The sequence below is a fragment of the Argiope bruennichi genome, chromosome 8 (assembly GCF_947563725.1).
Source record: "Argiope bruennichi chromosome 8, qqArgBrue1.1, whole genome shotgun sequence".
Lineage (NCBI taxonomy): Eukaryota > Metazoa > Arthropoda > Arachnida > Araneae > Araneidae > Argiope > Argiope bruennichi.
Window position 1 is genome coordinate 40,448,386 of NC_079158.1, and position 22,894 is coordinate 40,471,279.

Sequence of the window (22,894 nt, forward strand, 5' to 3'; positions counted from 1 at the left end):
TGCTTTTTGCATTATCTTAAGACTAAACAAAACGACCTTTTCAATGATATAAATTTCATTTTAGTACCATTTTTCATGCAACTTTAATAATATTTTTAATTCTATTTGATACTCTATCTGAAAAGATGTTTTTAAAATTTTGGTGGAATTCAAACTCTCTGCCTAAACAATCAAGCACGTGCTTTTGCCAGTCATTAAATCCATGGTAAGATTTTCCTTTCGGTACAGTTCTAAGGAAGGGTAGCATTTGGTGATTATCCGCCAAATTTTTCTCGCCAAGCCCCGCGGATGCTGTAATCTTCAGAATTTTATTTCTCAATATTATGACTATTTTCAAGAGACGCTGGCGACTTTATCTTTAAAGTTTGGCGCCAAATTTGGCGGTACCCGTCCCTAGGATTTAGCCTTCCTTTCCGCTATATTTTATAATATATACACTCTGTAACTTGCAGTAAACTGTTTTAATTTAATTCATGTGTTTTAGTCGTATCGAATCACAAGATGAAAAGCTTTCTTCAAAGAAATGCATCCCAAATTAATAATTAAACAGCCTAAAAACTTAATAATCTATGCTAACATACTGGTCACCAAAGGCGGCTAGTTTAAATAAATACATGTTACTACATCATTTTCTCTAAAAGGATTGAAAATTATGACATTTTTTCAAATATACGGCTATAAGCATATACAGATAGAACCTGGGACCTTGCGGTTCGCAGCCGAGTAACAAGACCACAATACAAAAGCAATTGCTCGTGTTTCGTAGCTGTTATTTGGCTTATAAGCTTTTCACCACAGTAATCTCCCTCTAGTGAGTCGGAGATGATACAAACGATATGTTTGTTGAGTGATGATGTATTAGCTGTTAAGTCTAATGCGCTTGTACCCATTTGAGTAGCAGCGAGCGTGCGTGGGTGATTGGTTGCTGTTGCGTCAAGTGAGTCTGACGACTTTGTGTTGCTGCGTCAAGTGTATCTGATGAATGTGGGTTGCTGCGGGTAGACGGCGCCACAACAGCTGTACGAAGGTTGAAGGTTCATCGTCCGAGATCACCAATGTGGCGGATTGAATTGAGCGAGGGTAGAATCTGGGATCTTGTGGTTCGCAGCCCAGTAACGTGACCACAATACAAAAGCAACTACCCGTGTTTCGCAGCTTTTATCTGGCTTACACAAGATTATCATGCTTCTTTTGCCAAAAATAACAACAAAGAATTAAATATAAGGATATAAATAGCAACAGATTAAAATATTTTTTCCTCCAAAAATTACTACTGAGAATTACGATATAGTGAGCATTTTCGCATGGATCGCATGGAAAGTAGAAACCACAGGGTTACAATACTACTATCTGAAATTGAAATTTGTTAATTAAGTGAAGGCAAAAAGACGAGTTTGCACATCTCCGCTAAAATAAAGTATAAATAAATCTTTAATATAAATTAATTAACGCTTAAAAAAAGAAAATTAAATAAAATGAATATATTTAAATTCTAAGTAATTATATTTAAACCTGCATTTTAATTTTCATTTTTAAAAAATATTTAGAGAATTTCTACTGAAATGAAATTAACCTTTTAGAATGTTTAATCAAAGCACAATGCCTTTTACCATAAGTTAAAAGAAATTTTGTTCGTTTGTTTACCATTCTTTTCTCGAATGCTACTAAGGCGTAAGGAAGCGACAGGGAATTCATTTATTTACTAGTTTTACTCAGAATAAGCCATATTTATTTTTAATTACGTCTTCTTAGAAATTTTCAACCTTTACTTGTTTATATTTAAATGCATTTACTTGGAAAGCGAATATTTCGAAATTTATTTTGAACTTTTTTTTGAAGAAAGAAGAAGAAATGCTGGATGAGAAATCTAGGCCTGTAAACAAAGAATAAAATTTCGAAAACCGAATGCGCTAAAATCGAATGCATGTTTACTGTTCTTTACGAGAAAAGTATCAAACTGGTATAAAAATTGTAAACAAGGATTTTTCTCTTGAACTGTTTTAGTAGAATTGTGTTTCCACGATTATGTGCTTTTCAGTTTAGAAGAAATATTTGATATGAAAGTGGAATGTTAAACATTTAAGCTCTATTCTTTTAATTAAAATTATTTAATTTCTGCTTGGAATTTAAAATGCAACATTTAATGAAAGCCTAAATGAACTGTAAATACTAATTGCAACATTCTTTTCCTTATCTAAAAGTATGCCTACGATGAGTGAATTTTCTAAATGGACTCTTTGAATAAAAATTAATTAAAAACGAAGAAGTTCTATTTATTCAATGAATACTCTATTGGAATTTCTTTATTCTTATAATCTTACTATTTAACTTTTTTTGCAATGATATATTTAGGATTATTAAAAAGTGGCTCAAATGTTTGTTTTCTTAACTTTTGAAATATGTATATTTCTAAATACAAAGTTTCTTTAAATAAGACACCTAAATGTATGAAAATATTTTGAATTTTGTAAAGGAGACCAATAAAAAGTTAGAAAATTTAATTTTTATAGTGCTTACGCAGCCAGAAAATGTCAATGAGTAGAATGTTTTTCTTACATTCTTTTGTAAGGACAGAAAGTTTCCTGATTCTATTTGTAAAATTTGCAGAGAATTCTGCAAAATTTGCAAATTTATTGACTAAAGTCATTTTTCAATACTTCAGACTGATGTTTGTGCCTGTCTTTCAATGATATTTTCAGAGATAATATAATATAAAAGGTTATTAAAAGGGCAAAATAAAAAAATAATAATTTCAAATTTATTCTTATGCGTGTATACAAATTTTCAATAACAATATTTGTGTAGATGGGAACCAGTTCATTACTTGTGACATAAAGAGAGGCTTTGTGATTTTATTGGCAAAGATATATCGAACTATATTGTCAAAGGCATTCATCCCTTAGTTCGAATATAATGTCAGTTAATCTAAAGGCTGGGATAGCCTGGTTGGTAGTGAGCTGGATTCCCTTGGGTTGCGAGTTAAAACCCCGGCGGCCGAAGACTCTCCGTGTGTGTGGTGGCTGGTGCGAGTATAAATCTGTCGTGGTCACAAAGTCCTACAAGGCAAGAATAATACCACTGGGGGTACTGGATCGGGGTGATCGTTCTCTGAATCAGGTCTAAATTACTATCTGTGGATGAGTGAATGAAATGCATGAATGAAGTCCTCCTTTTAAAAAGGGCTGAGACGTGTGCGTAGCTAAGTCGTTCTCTTGGCCATAGATGGTGCTACTGTAAAAACAAGAGACGTACAATTGGCTTAAAACCGCAAATGATTTCTTAAAGTCAATGGGATTGTGTAGACAAGAGCCATTAGAAACAGCAACAACAATTAATCTAGCTGAATATATATCGATAATTATTCAATACATTGTTTTACAAAATGGTACGAGTTTTTAAAGGTGTCTAATCCCATATTTATAGAAAACAGAACACTAACGATGAAACTCTTGTACAAAAAAAAAAAAATAATCGATTTTTACCATTCCTATAGCGATAATTTTGAAGGTTAATGTTTTTATCCTAGTTAAAGCAACACCCACCTGACCAAAATGCATCTGAAGTTGGGCCCAACGGTAAGATTCTAAATGTCGATCATATAATTCTCCATGCAATTGTGGTATCGTGGAATCCATGGACTCGACGAATATTGTGTGAAACTAATTACTATATCAAAATGTTCTTTACACTGTAGGTTTTGGAATGTTCAGTTCTGCGTTGATTGCTCATAGAACCTCATGAAGATAACTTGAAACAAACTAATTTCTGCATCAGGTATATAAAACCTTATCCTCTCCGTTTTTCTCTGGTGAATTAAGGACTCGTAGTTTGTGATTTCTAAACCGTTTTGTAAATACTCTTCTTAATAAGGATGCTGGAAATTCAGAAAACGACGTTTGAATTCTTCTGCTACTAGACTGGCTATTACATTCAGCATAAATCGTCAGAATATCTAAATGTTCTTTCTTGCTGAAATATGTCATTCTTTTAGAATTCTGTTATATTCTGAAAATAGCGTGCTATCCACTATTATTTCAATTTATTCAAATTTTTGATGCCGAAGCATAAGCGTTTAAATAGAATTTTCAAAATCCACGAAAGAGTTGCCTGCTCTAAAATGCAAAATTTATCATATTAATAAAAGCAAAAGAATTTAAAGCTGCATTTCTTTAACAAAATAAAAAAAAATATTATTCGCAGAGATTTAGACATTTTAAATGGAAAAGCTTTTCCCCGTATTTTCGAATCTCTTGAATTTATATTTAGTTGCCAAATTTCCATTTAATAATCATTTTTTATTTTGTGATTACCAAAGAAAAAATAACTGAAAATTGGATTAGGCAAAATTACTGAAAATATATAAAAGGTAATATGTTTTGAGAAATTTCAACATATTTTAAAAATAAAAATTAGTATTAAAATGGTTATTGATACAAAAAGCATAAAAAAATTTCAAAAGAAATATATTATCCGCACTGCTAAACACGGATGTTTTTCTGGAGATTTTGAACAAAAATGTTTACTTCATAATATTCCCCTATGCGCAACCCTTCCGCTAACGCCGAATGCTTTAGGTTGGAAACGGTGGAATCCTTCCTAGTATATATTATGGTTATTTACAAATTCGGATAGAACACGTCAAGACTAGTATTTTGATGTATAACATATGGCATCCCCGAATACTCTAGAACGTTAGTTACGAATTCGACAATTAGTATTATAATTTACGTTATATACGACGATTGCACAACAATTTGTGGCATCCAATGAGAAAAAAAGCGCGTCTGTAAGTGAATATGTAAATTTTTATACGGCTCTGTTCCCTTACGAAATTTAAATCAATCACCATTGACGGATTTGGATGGTTTAAGGAGGTTTGATATTGCAGGCGCGATGATTAATCAGGTTGAATATGGGGAAATTGATTTTAATCGGATCTGGTTCAGTAATGAGGCGCATTTCCACCTCCAAGAATATGTTAACAAAAAGATCTGGAGGTTCTGGGCAACTGAAAATCTTTATCATACAATAGTTCGTTCATTGCACCCATTTAGACTCCTAGTTTGAAGTGTGTTATCTGCCAAAGGCATCACTGGGACAGTTTTTTTTTAATCGAAAATGTCACCGGTGAAGCTTATTTTGACGTATTGAATGACTATGTCATCTGATTCTATTATGGTATAAACAAGATAAGCGATTATTGGTTTATGTAAGATGGTGCTAGACCTCACCAGATTCAGAGAAACTTCGATAACGTAGCAGCACATTTTCACAATGTATTGATCGGATTGGATTCCGTTATGAGAACAGGAAATCGTATAGAGAGGCCACCTTACTCACCGGATCTTAACCCGTACGAATTTTTTATGGAGACGTTTGAAAGACACAGTGCATCTCACACAGCCTTCGACAATGGACGAATTGAAATCAGCAATTGAAACCCAGATCAAGGAAATTGCAACAGATGTTTTGCAGAAAGCAGTTGCGAATTTCTATTCCAGACTTAACCATGTCACGGCCGACATTTCGAAAATCTGTTGTATTGAAAGTTCTCAATAAACATTGACTTTCACTTTATTTCTCATTTTTTGAAGTTTCCATGACACAAGTTTCACATCTTAGTTAGACTATGACGCTATTTTCGGGGATCCTCACATGTTATACATCAAAATACTCGTCATGCCGTGTTCCATTCGAATTTATAAATATTAAACGTTACGTACCTTATGGGACACCCTGTTCCTTGTTATATATATGTCTTAATCTGTCTTATATCCTAAGTGCGAAATTTTAAAATTTAAAAATGAACTCTAGATAATACTAGGAATGTAGAAAATAATAATGTAAAAAAATGCACTAAGCTGTATTTAGAATTCAATATATATATTATATAAGACTGAAGCGTGCTAATGATATGTAAATATTCTATAGGTATCCAATGGGCATTCTGGAAAATTATTTCCAGATGAAATTGTTTCTATAAAACAGACATTAACACTTCAGTTGTGATGAAAGCAGACATTTATTCTCAGAGGAACTAAGCTGGAAGCTGAATGAATTAAACACCATCTTAAAAGCGACTGATGAGAAGGCTGCTTGCGACATCATTACATTAATTTAAGGATAACTCAAGAAATAATTTTGCCGAATTCGAAATCTCAACTACTTGGGAAATAATAATTAAGTGAAGACTTTTGTTCTTCCATGTAGAAATCATTTGAAGCAACTTACTAATCCACAACAATCGTAAGTTGAATAGTTTCTTAACAGTTTTAACAAACGGGATGAAAATAAATTTTTTTATGTCCCGTTTCGGAGCAACATTAAGGTTATTCAAAATTTTATTCTGTATCTAGGGTAGTTGTTGGCTTCAAATGTTGAAAAGGCGTAATTATCATAAAGTGCAAATTTCATGTTTGATTGAAATAGACAGAAAATTTTTCAATCTTTTAAGCATTATTTTTATGATTTTAACGTAGTTTATCGATAATATTACTCCGTCTAAAATCAAACGAATATTATTTTGGAACGAGCTTCGTAAATCCAAGGTTAAATCAAAGATTATCATGTTGGACTAAAAAAAAACTAGCCTCACAGGCTTTCAAATCAAATAATGTCCCTAAACTAGAAAAAACAAACAAACAAAAAAAAACACCCATAGAAAGGTTTTGAAAATGAACATTGTTATATTAATAAAAAAGTTCAGAAAAGACAAATTCTAAAACTAGTGAATCCTTTTTTTTTTTTTTTTTTTTTTTTTTTTCAAATTATAAAATTCAATATAGATTTTCTTCATTGATTAAATAATAGCATAATGAGTATGTTTTAAAAGAAAGAACTTTTTAAAATCTAGGTACTCTTGTAAATAATTTAGTTTTATGCATAAAAACGTGACATTTAATTAAAAATAAATTACTTAGCATTTTATGTAAAAAAAAAATTCCTTACTTTTTAAAAAAAATATTTATGTTTATTTTATAATAAATGCAGATCAAAGGTACAACAATATACTGTACTATTCTTCCTTTCAGACGAAACAATTCTCCTTCTTCTATTAAATAATTCTCTTTCTTCCAAACGGCTCAATATCTTTACACATCCAGGAAATACAAATTTGTAATATTGCATCCTTGCCTAATAAGTCTCCTGGAAAGGAAGATGATATAATAATGGCTGCTGAATGGATGTCTAATCAATGACCCTTGGCGACAAACTTGAGGCTATTTAAGCGGCAAAGAAAAAGGATTCGGAATATTCAAGAATCTTGACGATAGCATCATTGGGATTCAATTTCCTCGTTTGTTCTAGAATATTTCTGTCCTATTAAAACTTCTGATGTCCTGTGACCTCTATAATCGGTGGCATGCAGACGAGATTCTGTCTGTAGTTAAATTGTAGAGTTGAGAGACGTGAGTAGGTCAGTGAAGTCTCTCTTTAGAGTGTTGATATATTGCGAATTCCCTCTTTCTGCTCTTACTGCTGTTTATTATCAATGCACATGCTATTTATCAATTTCTACGTGTTTCCACGTTGAAAAATCTTTATCCGTTATTGAGCCTATTGGGCTTTCTACCGTACACCAATCCAGCTGATTTCAGATTTTACGTAATATTTAAAAGACCTAAATCAATATTTCTGTTCTCCTTTGATATTAAGATTAATTTAATCATACCAACCAACTTTGATGGCAATATTTTTTTCAAGGAGTATGAAAACATTATTTAAAATTATATTTTCGCAACGAATGTAAAGTATTCTGATTCTTTAGCTATGTACGCAAATGGCAAAGTTAATCGGTGAAAACAATCCAGTTGTTGTGTTGTTATATCGAGGTGTTATTTTCGGGATATCTCTCGTAAATGAGAATTAATGGAGGGCAAGAGATCATTGATATTTAAGGGCCGCAAGTTTTCATATGAACTTAAAGCCAATGAAATTGGTACAGCGGTTGCAACAGAGGGACCGTGTCTTTGGTTTTTCCGAATTATTTTAAATATATAGTTATTCGTTAGTATGAATTTCGTGCTTTTAAGATGAAGAATTACCTTGAATTTCTTGTAGCTAAGAGTAAGTATTCAGCTAAAGTTTGAATTTTTTTAAAGAAATGTTTCAGTATAAGCATGGATTTTTTTTTCCTATTATGAAGCCCTTGGCATAAGGATTGAATTTCTTAGATTAAATACTTTTTCTAAGATAAGTATTTAAGTATTTTCAAGATTAAATACTTTGTATATTTTTGAATTTGTTGTAATAGAAGAAGATTTCGATTCGCTAAGAATAATTTCGAATTTCTTGAATCTCTTTGTAAATAACTTTGAATCTCTTGCTCCTAAGAGTAGTTTTGAATTTCTCCTTGCAGAGAATATTGAAACATTCCCCATTTCCCAGTACTGATAAGACATTTACAGCCAGCTGTGTCGACGCTTTTAAATCCTCGAGATAGCCAGATGGTGGATTTTTTCACCTGGGTGGTCCCGCATCTGTTCATTAGCGACTACAGTGAAAGACCACATGTGGAATTCCTCGTCAAAGAGGTATTGATCGTACCTTCAAAGAGAAAGGGGTGTCCAAACATCTGGATGCTAAATGTTTCTCATTGTGAAAGGACTCCGTGTTTCAGAATCGTCAGTTGTGAAAGGTGCGTCACACAAAGGACCTTCCCACGACCGACTGGCGCCGCTGAAAGAGCATATTGCTGAACCCCGATTGGCCGAAAGAGAGCTCAAATGACCAATGTAAATTAAGAGGTGGAGATTGTAATAATAAAGTGCGAAATAAAGTGCGGAGATTTTTTTTTTAAGAGCAGAGAAGAAACAAATTGCAGGCGGACTGTTGGATTAAGCCCACGAGTTCGGATTCCGAGAACCAACTGAGTTTCAAGAAAGCCTTCGACTTTGACTGTTGTATCTTCTACTACAGGTGTAAATAACTATTTATTTAACCAAGATTAGAACAAGTTGTTCTTTGTATATATAGGACTGTAAAATAAAGAATTGTCTGGAAATTCTGCTTCGTTATTTGATCAGCCTAGATCAAGACATTACAATATTTTTGAATTTCTTATTGCTAATTTCTAATTTCTTGATGTTAAATATAATTTCGAATTTCTTGTTACCAAGAACAAATTTGAATTTCCTGTTGCCAAAAATAAATGTGATTTTTTTTTTTTTTTTTGCTTAGAAAATTCTTTAATTTCTTTTGGCTAAGCATAATTTAGAATTTCTTGTTGCTAAGCATAATTTCGAATTTCTTGTTGCTAAATGTAATTTTAAATTTCTTGCTGTTAAGTATAATTTTGAACTTCTTGTCGTTAAGAACGATTTTGAATTTTTTGTTAGCCTAGCATAATTTTGAAAGGAATGAATTAGGAACAGTTAGAAGTGTGTTAATTACAGCCTATACGTTTTGAGGATTTTCTAAGATTTTGTGAAAAGTTCTGCAGTTTTTGGCTTAAAGCTCTGCATTATTTATGATTGACCTATTATTGTTAATACTAAGATTTGAAATGTCATTTTAATTTGTTATATTTAAAATTTTACCTTCTGTTTTGCGAGCCGTTCTGAAAGCAATAATTCATGGACATCAATATATATATATATATATATATATATATATATATATATATATATATATATATATATATATATATATATATATATATATATATATATATATATATATATATATATATATATATATATATATATATATATATATATATATATATATATATATATATGTGTGTGTGTGTGTGTGTGTGTGTGTGTGTGTGTGTGTGTGTGTGTGTGTGTGTAATGATAATTTAAACTCTTAATTGAAACCAAATTAAATTCCAAAGCTTTATCTTAATTTAGTCCATAGTAATTGCATTCTCTCATTTTCTGATCTCATTCCACTGAAGTCGTGTAAAAATTACTGCCCCATCATTCTACGTATCAAGTGAAAATGATCCCTTCGAGGCCCTTGTCAAAGGTCACTACGTGTATTGAATTGGCGCGTGGCCGGAAATCACATGTTATATAAGATTAGTGATCATTTGTTTCGCCCCTTTTCTTATTTCTGCTTTTGTGCCGTGCTGCGCCTTCTAAATAAATCATACCTGTCTCCCGGGAGAGAATAAAACGAAATTAAAAATGTAAAATATCTCCTCAATGTATTCCAACCTGCATCCTGCTTCAAACAAAAATAATCTTACATATATATATTACATATATATATTTACTTTGGTTGGCTTGTGGTCATTAGTTACACTCTTCTAAGACAAAAACTTTTCTTACTTTTTAAATATATTAACGCATAAAAAACCCCCAGATTCAAACATTTTGCTATGGATGGCTTTTATCGTAATCTTATTACAATTATTAAATAATTACTAAACATTCGGCTTAGTTTTCTCAACTGGCAATAATTCTATTTCGGAAGCCTGCTGTTGGGGAAAAAATATCGAATGTGAGCAGCAGAGTGCAAAATTTGCAGAGTCTCGAGAATAAAGCTTACCTTGCCAACGCTCATATTGCCCTTATTTAAATCCTTCAAACTCTTGGTGCGTGAATTTTATATTTTTTTTCGGGGCCTTCTACTTTGCTTACTCAAAATGGCCCTCCTGCATCCGGTGAAGCGGAATCACAAAATGGTTTTTTAAGAGCTCTCCTCTCAAGCATCGCGTTAAATGACAGATTTTTGGTTTAGAGGAGGTGAAAAAAATGCTCAAAAGAAAAAAACTTTTTTCTGGACCTTTTTCCTTTCTTTTAGTGTTTGAAGAAAAGTGATTTGATAAGGACATGGAAAAAATGCTCGAAAATTAAGTATAAAATGGTGGATGAAAGAAAAAAAAATGTTAATTAAGTAGTAGAAGAGAAAGCGAGGTAAGTTACCTCGAATTTTTTTTCTTCTTTTTTTGCTCTGTCTTTTAATCAAAGGTATTGAAATTCAGAACGTGTGAAAATTTTCTTTTCATCTTTTCTTTTTTTTTCTTCTTTTTTAGATAGTTTCTTTTTTTTATTCCGTTGGTACAACGTTATAACCTTTTCGCTAAAAGTTTCAAGAGAAATAATTATTAAAAAAAGTGCTTCGGCATGCTCTTTTGCTGGTTTTTAGATTCGATGAAATAAAGGTGAAGGATTTCTAAGTTGGAATTTCTTGTGTAACTTTTAACTTAGATTTCATTTGTTCGAAACTGAGCTTCTCAATTTGAAATGAAGTTAAAGTATTTCAAACAATATAAAATAGGACTATCTCTCTCTCTGTATATATACAGGGAACATTAAAAAAACTATCCCTATATATAAGATCGTAACTATCATAGGAACAGAATGATTTTGACTCAATGTGTTTTGAAATATGCACTCAAGAAGCATATGAAAAACAACAGTTAAACTCTAACAGTTACGGTCTCAAAATTTCAAAATTTTCAAATGACAACACCTTTTTTTATTGGAATGTGTTTCCCATAGTAAAAAACAGTAAATAGCGTTGGAAAGGTATCTGTATCACAAAAATCACCAGCGGTAGACAGACTAAGAAGAAAAGAGAAAACAACCAATAACAGCAAAGAAGCAATAACAGAAAAGAAGCAATAGAAATCAAAACATTTTATTGTATTTCAAAATTTTCTACTTGGCCTATGATCAGTCAGTGCATGACAATTCCATTAATGACGAAGCAGGAGTTGAAACTTTCATAGGTTTTATTTTCACGCATATATGGACACTGACATTTCTAAATTACCACACAAACACATTACAACACAAAGACGGGAGGGAGAGTATGTACATGTCGCCGCGTCGGCTTCTCGAATACATCTGATTAGGGGAACAGAATTTCCCCTTTTCTCCACCGGAGGGAATCAAAACTCTAACAGCCTACTTAAACCACATTTCCACTTGGTAAGCGGCAGATGGTGCCTAGAACCAAAGCAAGTGCCATGACGAAAGGAATCTGTTGAATTTCACGTCTCTGGTAGGCACACTACAATTGTTTTTCTTTTCTTCTTAGCTGTCTAACGATGTTGGTGATTTTCGTGCGACAGGTACCGTTCTAATGCTATCTATTGTTTTTTGCTATGGGGAATGCATTCAAATAAAAAAAAGTTGATGTTGCAATTTGAAAATATTGTAATTTTGTCATTGTAATAGTAACTGTTAGAGTTTAAATGTTGATTTTCATATGATTCTTGAGCTCATACCTCAAAATACTTACCTTGAATCAAAATTTTATTCTGTTCCTGAGAAGGAATGATAGTTCTGGTTTCATATATCGAGGCAATTCTTTTCATAATCACTCAGTATATATATTGGTTTATATTTTTAAGTGACTATATACTATTTGTACTAATAGATATCATATTAATTACAAAAGTTCGTACCAGAGTTTTATACCTGAAGTCAAAATGTAATTCATGCTGACGGTGGAAATGTTATGGAGTGTTTGGTTGTTTTCCTTGCACTTGGAATATAAAAGTGCCTTTGGTCAGACAGCGTTACTTATTGATAAAATAGATTGATTCTTGAGTACAACAAATTTTTAAAAATGGACAATGAAAAGGTTCGTTTTTGACAAGTAATGCTTTAGCAATTTCAGAAACTTGTCCTACAGCTTTACTTATTGATAAAATAGATTGATTCTTGAGTACAACAAATTTTTAAAAATGGACAATGAAAAGGTTCGTTTTTGACAAGTAATGCTTTAGCAATTTCAGAAACTTGTCCTACAGCTTTACTTATTGATAAAATAGATTGATTCTTGAGTACAACAAATTTATAAAAATGGACAATGAAAAGGTTCGTTTTTGACAAGTAATGCTTTAGCAATTTCAGAAACTTGTCCTACAGCTTTACTTATTGATAAAATAGATTGATTCTTGAGTACAACAAATTTTTAAAAATGGACAATGAAAAGGTTCGTTTTTGACAAGTAATGCTTTAGCAATTTCAGAAACTTGTCCTACAGCTTTACTTATTGATAAAATAGATTGATTCTTGAGTACAACAAATTTTTAAAAATGGACAATGAAAAGGTTCGTTTTTGACAAGTAATGCTTTAGCAATTTCAGAAACTTGTCCTATAGCTTTACTTATTGATAAAATAGATTGATTCTTGAGTACAACAAATTTTTAAAAATGGACAATGAAAAGGTTCGTTTTTGACAAGTAATGCTTTAGGAATTTCAGAAACTTGTGAGTATTGGAATTGCACAAATATTTTGAATGTCTATTTAGACTGTATTCTTGCTCTGAGGTTTGTGAAAAAAATGGAAGACTTTGAAATGGTAATTTTTTATCGACAAAATCTACCAGGATCGACACGGACTTCCTATGTTGATGACAGTATATAGTAAATACTTTAGTGGAAGAAATTTCTAGAAAAACAAATGAGAAAAATGCGGAAACGTTGAACATAAATATTTCGTCCGCATTTCTTCGTTAAAAAAAGTTTAGATGTGTTTTCAAGTCCGAAACTTGAGTAACGCATTTATTTCTCCGTAAATTCAATTTCCAACCCTCCCCCCTTGTATCTATTTGCTTTTTTCCTTGCAAATATTATTATATTAAACTAATTAATATCTGTTTCGAGTAAACTGAATTCGCAGATTGTTTAATTTTCCTCCTGGTTTAAAAATCATTTAAAATAATGATGCCCAAAGCTTAACGTTCTATAAATTCTGCAGAAGAATGGAGCTCTTTTTTTTTCTAAAATCATAGAACGTCAAAGTTATTTTATTACATATGGTTGACAGAACTTTGAGGCTACTTATCTATATCTCATATTTTTTTTAGCTGTGCAGTTACTGACTTAAACAACGCAAAAAGTAATCTTTAATAGTTTGATTTTTTTCCAATCAAACAATCCAAGGAGTGTATATTTTCCTCTATCATTTAAAAAATTATTTACTAAGCAATGTTTAGAGAGAATGGACACTCCATTTTTATATATTTTTGTTACAAAATTGGAATTGATTAGCTTGAATCCATTAAAATTAGATTGAATACATATTAACGACACAATTTTTTTTGGAAATTCCTAAATTCCTTTTTTTTTTGGAAATTCCTAAGCAATTTTTTTTATCCTTAAATGCTCGCAATGTATCTTGCGGAAATAAAGATTATTACATGACATGTTCATTCGCTTCAGATAATTTTCATTTATATTAATTAATTCCAATGCTAAAATAACTGAGTATGCAGTAAGAAAAGAAATTCAAATTGCAATGCTCTATAATCAGTGAAAGATATGGACTGCATGCATATATTAGATATGAGGATATTTACTCTCCCCAAATATAATACTAAGCTACAATAGGATCGTGCTTCGGTCCTTCATATTTCGTTTACAAAGACGTTACTATCACTAGACCAAGATGGGTGTCTAACGTTAAAAAGCGTTATTTCTGAAAAATTACCTCTCTCTCTGACAGAGAAGATGCCATCCATGAGCCACTAGAAAGCAGAACCCCATGCTGGGTATGTACAGCACTCTCTCCGCAACGACGAAGCCCACGGGGTACAGGAGATTCGAAGCGGGGATGAAAGGGAAAACACACAGTGAGACACCCTGGATGAGAAAGAAAAAAAAATTACAATCACAAAGAAGTTCTCCTCCAGATGAAAACAGAAGAAATTAACATAAAGCATCCCCAGTTGTCTCCCCAAAACATCCTAGCGTATTTTCTAATAAATGTGCTTGTATACTATCAACAGTATATCATTGACAAACAATAGGTACGAAAGAACTTATTAATGTAGCGATTGGGGAATATTTGGCGACTTTTTTTCGCAATCAATCGCTAGGATCGGTCTATTATACAAGTACCTGAAAACCAAATGCGTATTTTGAACTTTTGAATGTGTAATTTAAATCCTTTTTTCTCGAACGATCAAAACCAAAATTTGACAGAGAATTACAACCATAGTCAAAAAATTATAAAACTTCATATATTTCGTTATGTGGTGAAGCTTATAAGCCAGATAACAGCTACGAGACATGAGTGATTACTTTTGTCTTGTGGTTTTGTTACTCGGCAGCGAACCACAAGGTACCAGGTTCTATCCTCGCTCATAACAATCCGCTACAGTTACTGTGATTTTGGATTATCGCTCATACATGCTTCTTAAAGTGCAGATCGAAAATGATCAGCCCTTTGGTGGATTTTGCTATATATCTACATTTTTGATGTTAAATTCGTGTACTAAATTTCATTTATATGATTTTCTGCTTTTGTAGTTATTGTACTAACTTATAAACGGACAACCGGAAAGAAAGACTGCCTATGAATGGATTTTGTTCAAACGATAGAAATCTACATCATGTACCAAATTTGTTTTTGAGATATCGTGTTCACAGACAGACAAAAAGCACAAAAATGTGCTTTTTTGCCTCAGGTAGGTTTGAAATTTGGAGACTTGTCAGATTTCGAGTTCAAATTCTTTAATAATAATTACAACACGTATAGGAAAATGTAAAGAATAATCATTATGGATTTAAAGGAATCACTTCGTTAGCCTGAAATCAAATATTGTTGTTTCTAATGGCACTTGCCATGGACAAGCTCGCTGACGAAGTCAGCGATTTTAAGCCAAGGGAACGTCTCTTGTTTTTAGTAGCGCCAACTAGGGCCAAGAGTACGTCTTAACTACTCACGCATCACATTCACTTGCACAACCCCTTTTTACAGTGGGGCACATTCACAGATTGAACAGACGAAGAACAACCATACCCGAACCGCGACTCGAACCCTGGACGCTCAGATCACGCGCTACCCCTATGCCAGTACGCCGACTGAAATGAAATATATAAGCAATAAGTGGTCAGAGAAAGGATTGTTTCTTCAAAGTTAATCAATTTGAATTTTGGGGGGGAGGGGGGATTTTGTTGAGGAAAAACCAAATCTGACTAATCTGCGGCAGACAATAGTGTGAAAAAGTATTGTTAAAATGACGTGAAAATTGTTGTATACCGCTTAGTAAAAACGAACTTTTGAAAATATATGGAAATTTTTTATGTCTCTATCAGAATAAGTTCCACAAATGGTATAAAGAATTTTAATTTTTTTATGTAAAAAGAAAAATGTGGGATTAAAGATATATTCATTCATTCACAAGATATTCATTCACATTTAAAAGGAAAATGCGATTTAAAACACGAAAAACCCATCTTGGTTAAATCTAGGAAATAAAAACACTGAAAAAAAATTTATGTTTTTATTTTATTAATACATAATATTTTTTTATTAATGTATACTGACCTAAAAAGATGCAACGAGTAAATTCTTTATAATCAAATACTATGATTTTCATTAAATTTAAAATATATAAATATATATATATAAAGAAATGGATTTAACTGTATTGTCTTCTAAATAACTCATATATTGAATTAAAAGTAAAATATGAAGGCGGGAAGCTGGTCAATGAAAATGAGAATTAATAAATGGATAGTTGAAATTGGTTCATAGAACTGATATGGACAGGATATGGAAAGTAGATATGAGTTCCTAAATAACAGATGTTTTTAAATGATTTGAGTATATTTTTAATGAGTAATAGAAACATCGTATTTTCTTTTGGACAAAATTAAGCCAATATTCAGTAACAGGCTTGATGGAGTGAAACTCACTTTGAGTTGAGTTGTCCTATTGAATTTGCCATTCATAATGAAAAGTGCCTTTGTCGTCCCTTTCAAAATCTATTAAGGGATTTCACAGTTTAACATATTTGTTGCAGATTTAGTTAATACGTCATTATGAAAACAATACAGATTACTGAAAACGTAGCCTCCGTTCCATACTGTAACATAAAATTAATATGTTCCTTGTGTTATATTGACTCCGGCAGTGTTGAACAGAAGATAAACGAATGCCTGATGCATAGTATTTATTTTATGTCTCTTATCTTCCGATGTCATCCATTGTTTTCTGGCTACAAAGTCATGAACGAAATTCAGCAATATTATCTTCGTCGAGCCGGTCGAGAGAGATTTCGAGTCCTTGGTATAGTCTATACCTTCCCCTGTTTACACAACAGCATTATTGCTTAAACCCTAGTTCCAAATTTATTGATGACTATGAGATTATTGGGCTATAAGTCTATTGAAGTACAGTAATTGATCAATTTTAATCATAAAAATTTTACTTGAGCATCATTATTACTTTGACCTGCTTTTACTTCTACTGCATTGTTTTTGCTCTGTCGTAGCGCAATTTTTTTCTTTTAGTTGGCAGTAAGCGAACTCTTTTAATTTGTAAAAGTAAAATGTAAAATTAAGTGTTTTAAAAATCATCTATTTTAATTTGATCCTTTAAAGAATTAAAAATATTTGGCATTTAATTGCGATCTACTAAGTTACTATAACTTTATCCGTCAATGTTATATTTTCGAATTTAATTTTGTAAAAATTAAATCCTTTTATGGACTCAGTTTTGTTAGTTTTGTAAATCAATGTTGTTGTTGTTTAATCAAAAACTGTTGTGATTATAATGTTTTTGATGCCTGTTTGATTTCCATTGGGTCTTTGCACATCTGTTTGATTTTCATCTCTACACAAAGTTATTCGAGAATTTAAAAAAAGTGTCCTTTTTTTTAATCACAAGATTAATTTTGTTGAAAATATTTGATTCTGGTATTTGTTAGGTTTCAATGCAAACACTATTTTAAATTGAAACTTCAGTTGGAAAAAAAAATGATCGCTATTAAAAGAAAAAAGAATTTGTAAGAGACATGATTATCAACATGTTTATTCATTTCTAATTCAAACAACTAATTCAAAAACATACCTTTCGAAAATATTAATGCCTGCTCAACATTAGCGAAATTTAATATTTAAAAAAAATTGGAGAAGCTGGCAAGTGAGAAAAACATGTGCATATACAACTTTGTTTTATTTTTTCGTCTAGATGTCGCGCTGGTTCTTTCAGGGTGTTTCCCATACTTTTTCATTTACTTTAGGTATTAATATTTTTAATATTTTCTTCAAAGGATTTAAATTATTTAATTTTTTTTCTAAGGATTTTCTATGATGATTCTAAATTTTATTTTAGATGTACTTGTAACAACTACCTACACACTTTTTTTTTTATTTTTACACACTTTCGCGTACTATCGATTTACTTAAAGATTGGTAACACACTATGTTTTATAAAAAATCGGGCTTTATATTTTATTGATTTAATTTATATTTTTGATTGTATTGAGAAAATATCATATTAATGACATACTCAATTTTAACATTACTACGGGGATAAAAATTGCCCAGAAATTTATAGTAATTTTTCCCAATTGTGGAACAAGGGCAATTGTATATCTTTCAGATTTATTAACCAAGATGTTGCTGCCAGTTATCAGATAAAACCATTGATAATAACAAGTTCTATAAGAGTGAGTTCACTAGTTTGATCAATTGGAGAAAACACAGCATATTTTTTGAAATAAATATTAAATAGAATGTTCACATGGTAGTGAAATGAACTCTTGCATAGATTTTGTCCGCATGATCAAAGGGAAGTACATAGGACGTTTATTACTTTGCTAAACCAAACTTCAATCTTCCTTCAGTATTGTGTTCAAAATTATTCTCCCTGTCTTCGTGCACACATAAGTTATAATTACTTCTAACCTGTGAAACTGTTTTGAATAACAATGTTTTGTGACATGTAGACGTGGATCGGAAAAAAAAAAAAATACGCATTTCATATTTCACTTTTATATGAATGATTTTACTGACTCCCATTTGATCCACTCTGTTCAGGTATCTACTTGACATAAAACTAAATTTTTAAAATAATACTCAATACTCAGAATGACACAATAAAATAAAGTTTTTTTTAACACAATAAAGTTTTTTTTAATACAATAAAATACTTATTGGGAATAGATTTCGAAATTTTTAATATGGTTAAATGATGACAGCGACATTTGAATAAGCCGTCGTTGTCCATAATATTCAGAATGAAGTATAAGAAGTAGTTAAATTAAAAAATAATTTGTATGCTCAAATTAAAAGAAAATCCCTCCATATATCTTAGATTTTCTGATTTTTTTTGTCGTGTTATTTATTATTATTATCGTGATTATTTTAAGCCAAAATTTTTCGCAGTAGCATCTGAGGGTAAAGGCCCCTGAGCACCCGAGGGCAGAAGTCTGACTTCTAGCTCAAATGAAGATAGCACACACACACTCGCTTGCACAACCCCTTTTTACATGGGGGAAGGGTCCATTCACGCACTTCACAGAGAGAACACAAGGAAGAGAACAACCATGCCCAAACCAGGACTAACCTGGAACGCCTAGATCACGGGGAAGACGCGCTATCCCTAGACCAGGACGTCGGCTTCGTTTTTCTGATACTTGTGTATTAAACTCATGTCAAATAAAGCTGTGGAAACTGTAGATTCATGTTATAGAAAGAAGAAAATTAATACACAAGTGCACGGCATACTACAAAGTATATAATTCTCGTGAAAATAAGAAAAAAATCGTGTTATTCACAGTTTACACATATGTGGGAAGAGAGAGAGATATATAATAGTTTTATTGAAAATTAAGCGAGAATATTTCGAAGAGACCATTTCCACTGCTGTGTGCTGTTTTAATCTTTTGAATAATTTTGAGAGATACATAATTTAGAGTTACATGAAATTATTATTATTTTGAAATAATCTGTAACTAATTTTGAGTTATATGAAACATTTATTTTCTTTAATAAAAAAAGATAGAATTTCTAATAAAGCTGACATTTAAAAATTAAATACACTGGTGTAAAAAAAAAATCCCATCACCAAGAAGGATTTGTGCTAGACAAGCAAAATTTGGTAGGCATGTTTATACATCTGAAAGATGACATCAATTCAAATTTCGCGATTCCCCCATAAGTGTGGCGCTAGTAGCGCCACTCAGAATTTACATGTCAGGTTTTCTTTAAATGCGTGCTGTAAAGTTCGCGATTTATCTTAGAAATCTGACGTATTGAGTTGTTGTTAGCCAAGAATGAATTTAATAAGACGGAGAATCCATTATCAACAGCTCTCCGAGTTTGAACGAGGTCGTGTAATAGGGCAACGAGAAGGTGGATTTTCTTCCCTCGATATTGCAGAAAGATTTGACCGGAATGTATCCACTGTGCATTATTGTTGGTAGCAGTGGTCAAGGGATGGTACTGCCTGAAGAAGACCGGGTTCCGGGAGGCCACGTGGTACTACTGACTGGAAAGACCGCCATATTCAGTGTAAGGCTGTGACGCATCGTACTGCGTCTGCGGCAGAAATTCGAGCTGCAGTTGGTGCCACAGTGATACAACGAAGTGTTAGAAATCGGTTACTTCAAGCACAACTCTCAGCCAGGTGCCCTGTAGCGTGCATTCCACTGACTCCAAGCCATTGCCGTTTGCGACGCCAGTGATATCAAGCCAGAGCTCATTGGAGGACTGTTCAAGCCAGAGCTCATTGGAAATCTGTTGTGTTTTCTGATAAAAGCAGGTTCTGCCTTTGCGCAAGTGATGGCCATATGTTGGTCAAGAGGAGACCAGGAGAACACTGCAATCAAACTGTCTGCAGCCTAGACACACTGGACCGACATCTGGAATCATGGACTGAAGAGCAATTTCCTATGACAGCAGGAGCACTCTCGTGGTTATCCCAAACACATTGACTGCAAATTTGTACGTCAGTCTGGTAATTCAACCTGTTGAGCTGCTATTCATGAACAGCATTCAAGGGGAAGTTTTCCAACAGGATAACGCTCACCCTCATACCACTGTTGAAATGCAACGTGATCTACAAAGTGTCTACCTGTTACCTTGGTCTGCAAGATCACCAGATCTGTCTCCAATTGAGCACGTATAGGATATCATTGGACGAGAACTCCAGCATCATCACAGCCAGCACTGACCGTCGCAGTATTGACAGAACAAGTACAACAAACATAGAATTCCATACCACAAAGTGACATTTGACGCTTGCATGAACTTTTGCAGGCTTCCATTCAGAATTCTGGAGGATACACCGGTTACTAATGTAACAACGTTTCACATTTGAAATGCATTTTCTTGAGCTTAAATTAACCTGTGATCGTGAAAATTTAATCAGTTAAACATGTTAACTAGACAAATACATTGTCCAAATTTCATTACTCTACAATATTTTTTTTCTTGGTGTTGGGATGTTTTTTTCCTCCAGTGTAAATAAATGCATCAATTTACAAAGCGCAAAAGTTTCATTACTAATTTTGTGGCTTTAAATAAAGATTTAAAATTGGAAAATAAAACAAGAAAGAAATAACGAAATTCACACAAAAAAGTAAAAAAATTATCTTGTTTTTTTGAAAGGTTAAGCCTTTTCTTGTTAATTTATGAAAAGAATTTTGTTTGAATGAAGAATGTTAGCACAGAACACAGTTGGACAAAAATTGACCACAGTCGATTATGTCTCTATTTTATGTTGAATAAATTCATTACTTTATTAATATTACTAAGAAGTGTCACGTTTTCCAATTTAATACTCATTTCTTTTAATGGATTATTATTGTTTTGTGGGCCTAACTTCTAATTGAACATTTCGTGAACAGAATTCAGTAGACTTCCTAAAATAATAGACAATGTCATCATCGCTCTATTTATTTCATTTTTATTCTATTGATATTAACCATATTACTTTTCTAACCATATTATTTCTCCAGATAGCAAATTTGTTACTTTCTAACATTTCTTAATAAGTGACACGTCGTCTAATTTAATACTTGCGAGAAAGTAATTACATCATATCTTTTTCTTTTTACTTTTCTTTCTACCAAGTTCAATTTTACAAGGTATTTTCGTCTTATGGATTATTATTGCTTTGTGGACCCAAAAATGGAACCTGTAAGTATATTTCCCGAGGGACTTCATGAGTTTTCTCCGTCGGAAATTTTGGGAAACGTATGGATAAAATCAGACTGTTTCTTCTTCTTCTTTTATTTTTCTTAATCTTTTTTGTCACATATTTTTTTTCATCTGCACTTCGTTTTGTTGCAACATCTCCAGCAGGAGAAAAAAAAAAAAAGATAAAATTCTTAAGGGTGTTATTCTCGATGTCATATCCAGGTATTGACATTCTTTCAAGTCGGAAAAAAAGTTTTAGGATTATTTATTTATTATTTTTCTTTTCAGTTTAAAAGTTTTAACTCGTGAAATTTTTTTCTCCCGTTTTACCTCGATATTCAACGCGTATTATAAGCACTAAATATTAAATTTCATATTAAAAGTTAAATTTTTTCTATCTTGTGATTAAAAAATTGACAAAAATTATTCTTACTTTATTTTTATTATATACTGATAAAAATATATGGGAAATTTACGCTTATACTTTATGTTCTTTAGTGCTTATGAAATATGTTGAAATGTTTCTTTCAATGTCATGTAAGATAGAACACATTTATTATCTTCGAAGAATATTTATATTTGTTGAAAAATATATCTAAAAGTGAAAAAAAATCAGTGACGAGAAAGCGATAAATATCTTAAAACCATGACATTCTTTTATTTTTACATTTATTTCTAGCCAGCACATATATCAGGACAAAAATAATCGATTAATACAAATTTTGCCTAGAAAACATTTTTGATGTAAAAGTAGTAAAAGCAAATTATTTTCAATCATTTCGAATCAGGAATTTTGAAAAATGTTTTTACTTTCATTTATAGCACGCAAACTAAAAGAAGGTATTGTAATAGTTCGAATTCGAGAATTGACGACTTTCCCTGTTTGAGTTTCTCTGAGTCTTAAAAAACATATTTTCAGAATTATATCTGTCCATCTCTCCGTCTGTCTATCTGTGAGAATAATAAAAATACTTTGAACTCGAAGGATGAAATTTGGTATATTATCCTTACACTAAATTTGTAGATTTTTATCAAATTTTGAATGAAATCC

The 22,894-nt window shown here is 31.9% G+C and overlaps 1 protein-coding gene across 1 annotated transcript in view; it reads right to left on the bottom strand.

Annotated features, from left to right (window-relative positions):
* The window catches only part of LOC129980889 (protein O-mannosyl-transferase Tmtc3-like), a 271,909-nt gene that overhangs the window by 45,842 nt on the left and 203,173 nt on the right, over positions 1–22,894 (bottom strand). Inside the window, exon 9 of the mRNA XM_056091343.1 lies at positions 14,399–14,550. Within this exon, the coding sequence (XP_055947318.1) occupies positions 14,399–14,550 (152 nt within the window). The remainder of the gene's footprint in view (positions 1–14,398; positions 14,551–22,894) is intronic.